This window comes from Lethenteron reissneri, chromosome 68, assembly GCF_015708825.2.
Source record: "Lethenteron reissneri isolate LAM-NWPU_2019-01 chromosome 68, ASM1570882v1, whole genome shotgun sequence".
Lineage (NCBI taxonomy): Eukaryota > Metazoa > Chordata > Hyperoartia > Petromyzontiformes > Petromyzontidae > Lethenteron > Lethenteron reissneri.
The window spans coordinates 6168957-6171898 of NC_083846.1; the positions used below are offsets into that span (position 1 = coordinate 6168957).

The 2942-nt window shown below is 51.0% G+C and overlaps 1 protein-coding gene across 1 annotated transcript in view; it reads left to right on the top strand.

Annotated features, from left to right (window-relative positions):
• The window catches only part of LOC133360324 (ATP-binding cassette sub-family C member 2-like), a 43936-nt gene extending 43895 nt beyond the window's left edge, over positions 1 to 41 (top strand). The window contains exon 11 of the mRNA XM_061578972.1: positions 6 to 41. Coding sequence (XP_061434956.1) covers positions 6 to 41 — 36 coding nt within the window. The remainder of the gene's footprint in view (positions 1 to 5) is intronic.
• Positions 42 to 2942: the final 2901 nt, after the last annotated feature.

Consider the following 2942-nt stretch of genomic DNA (forward strand, 5'->3'; position numbering starts at 1 on the left):
ACGAGTCCGATGGTAGCGGAGCGCACAGCGCATGCCGATGAGGAAGCAGCGCAGGAAGTACTGCTGCTGCAGCACGGACTGCAGCAGCGCCGTGAGTAGGAGCACCACGGCGTAGACGTAGCCCTTCCACTCGTAGACGCGTGGGTCGTCCGTGAAGGAGATCATCGCTCTGTCCAGAGAGAGACGGAGAGAGAGAGAGTGACAAGCTCGCCATTTACAGGGCGAGGAAGGTGGCACTGGAGGGGAAACGTCCCGGCCAGCAGCCTGGGCATCTTCCGCGCTCTGGTCGGAGCCAGGGTGTGTGGGCTGGAGTTCCGCCATGCGCGGCTGACCCACGCCAAGTTATGAGCTACCCGTCGGAGGCCGTCGGACTGCGAGAAGGGCTGCGTGCAGAAACGAAGAGAGCGAGAGAGTGAGCGAGAGAGTGAGCGAGAGAGTGAGCGAGAGAGTGAGCGAGAGAGTGAGTGAGAGAGTGAGCGAGAGAGTGAGCGAGAGAGTGAACGAGAGATTGAGCGAGAGGTGGGGGTTTAGATAAAGCAAGTTATTTAAATAAAAAAGAGTAAGACGGGGAAAGAGAGATGGAGGGAGATGGAGAGAAAGATGGAGAGAGAGGGGGAGAGACGAGGAGAAAACAGAGATCGAGAGAGGTAGGGAGACAGAAAAGGACAGAGAGATGGAGAGAGACTTTTGACTTTTAAATCACTTTTATTGCTGCCAGCAGCAACAGCACTGGAGCCGATTTCGATACGAAACACAAAGTCACCAGCAGCAAAAATAACCAAAAAACAAAAAAGCAACGTGCTGCGGCACGTGGCGCTGAAACGCGTCACGCACGACCACAAACACGTCACGTGGTGGTGGTCGTCGTCGCGCAGGCCACGCCCAACGAGCGAGCACGTGACCAGGTGACAAGGAGGGCGACGTTCACGCCGGTGCAAAGTCCTTTTCCGGCCCCCCAGCATTCGAATAAGCGAGAGAGAGATGGAGAGAGATGGAGAGACGCGGTGAGACAGAAACAGCCAAAGAGAGATACAGGTCGTGAAAGAGAGAAAGAGATACGGACAACGACAGATAGAAACAGAGACAGAGAGAGACACAGCGAGTGAGACAGAGAGATACAGAGAAGGAGAGAGACAGAGAGATACAGAGATGGACAGATAAACAGAGACAGAGAATGAGAGAAACAGAGACAGACACGGAGAGTGAGACAGAGATACACCGAGAGACAGAGAATGAGAGAAACAGAGACAGACACGGAGAGTGAGACAGAGATAACCCGAGAGACAGAGAATGAGAGAAACAGAGAGACACGGAGAGTGAAACAGAGATACACCGAGAGACAGAGAATGAGAGAAACAGAGGCAGACACGGAGAGTGAAACAGAGATACACCGAGAGACAGAGAATGAGAGAAACAGAGAGACACGGAGAGTGAGACAGAGATACACCGAGAGACAGAGAATGAGAGAAACAGAGAGACACGGAGAGTGAAACAGAGATACACCGAGAGACAGAGAATGAGAGAAACAGAGAGACACGGAGAGTGAAACAGAGATACACCGAGAGACAGAGAATGAGAGAAACAGAGGCAGACACGGAGAGTGAAACAGAGATACACCGAGAGACAGAGAATGAGAGAAACAGAGAGACACGGAGAGTGAGACAGAGATACACCGAGAGACAGAGAATGAGAGAAACAGAGGCAGACACGGAGAGTGAGACAGAGATACACCGAGAGACAGAGAATGAGAGAAACAGAGAGACACGGAGAGTGAAACAGAGATACACCGAGAGACAGAGAATGAGAGAAACAGAGGCAGACACGGAGAGTGAGACAGAGATACACCGAGAGACAGAGAATGAGAGAAACAGAGGCAGACACGGAGAGTGAGACAGAGATACACCGAGAGACAGAGAATGAGAGAAACAGAGGACAGACACGGAGAGTGAGACAGAGATACACCGAGAGACAGAGAATGAGAGAAACAGAGACAGACACGGAGAGTGAGACAGAGATACACCGAGAGACAGAGAATGAGAGAAACAGAGAGACACGGAGAGTGAGACAGAGATACACCGAGAGACAGAGAATGAGAGAACAGAGAGACACGGAGAGTGAGACAGAGATACACCGAGAGACAGAGAATGAGAGAAAACAGAGACAGACACGGAGAGTGAGACAGAGATACACCGAGAGACAGAGAATGAGAGAAACAGAGAGACACGGAGAGTGAGACAGAGATACACCGAGAGACAGAGAATGAGAGATACAGAGACAGACACGGAGAGTGAGACAGAGATACACCGAGAGACAGAGAATGAGAGAAACAGAGAGACACGGAGAGTGAGACAGAGATACACCGAGAGACAGAGAATGAGAGAAACAGAGACAGACACGGAGAGTGAGACAGAGATACACCGAGAGACAGAGAATGAGAGAAACAGAGAGACACGGAGAGTGAGACAGAGATACACCGAGAGACAGAAAATGAGAGATACAGAGACAGACACGGAGAGTGAGACAGAGATACACCGAGAGACAGAGAATGAGAGAAACAGAGGCAGACACGGAGAGTGAGACAGAGATACACCGAGAGACAGAGAATGAGAGATACAGAGGCAGACACGGAGAGTGAGACAGAGATACACCGAGAGACAGAGAAGGAGAGAAACAGAGAGACACGGAGAGTGAAACAGAGATACACCGAGAGACAGAGAATGAGAGATACAGAGAGACACGGAGAGTGAGACAGAGATACACCGAGAGACAGAGAATGAGAGAAACAGAGAGACACGGAGAGTGAGACAGAGATACACCGAGAGACAGAGAATGAGAGAAACAGAGACAGACACGGAGAGTGAGACAGAGATACACCGAGAGACAGAGAATGAGAGATACAGAGAGACACGGAGAGTGAGACAGAGATACACCGAGAGACAGAG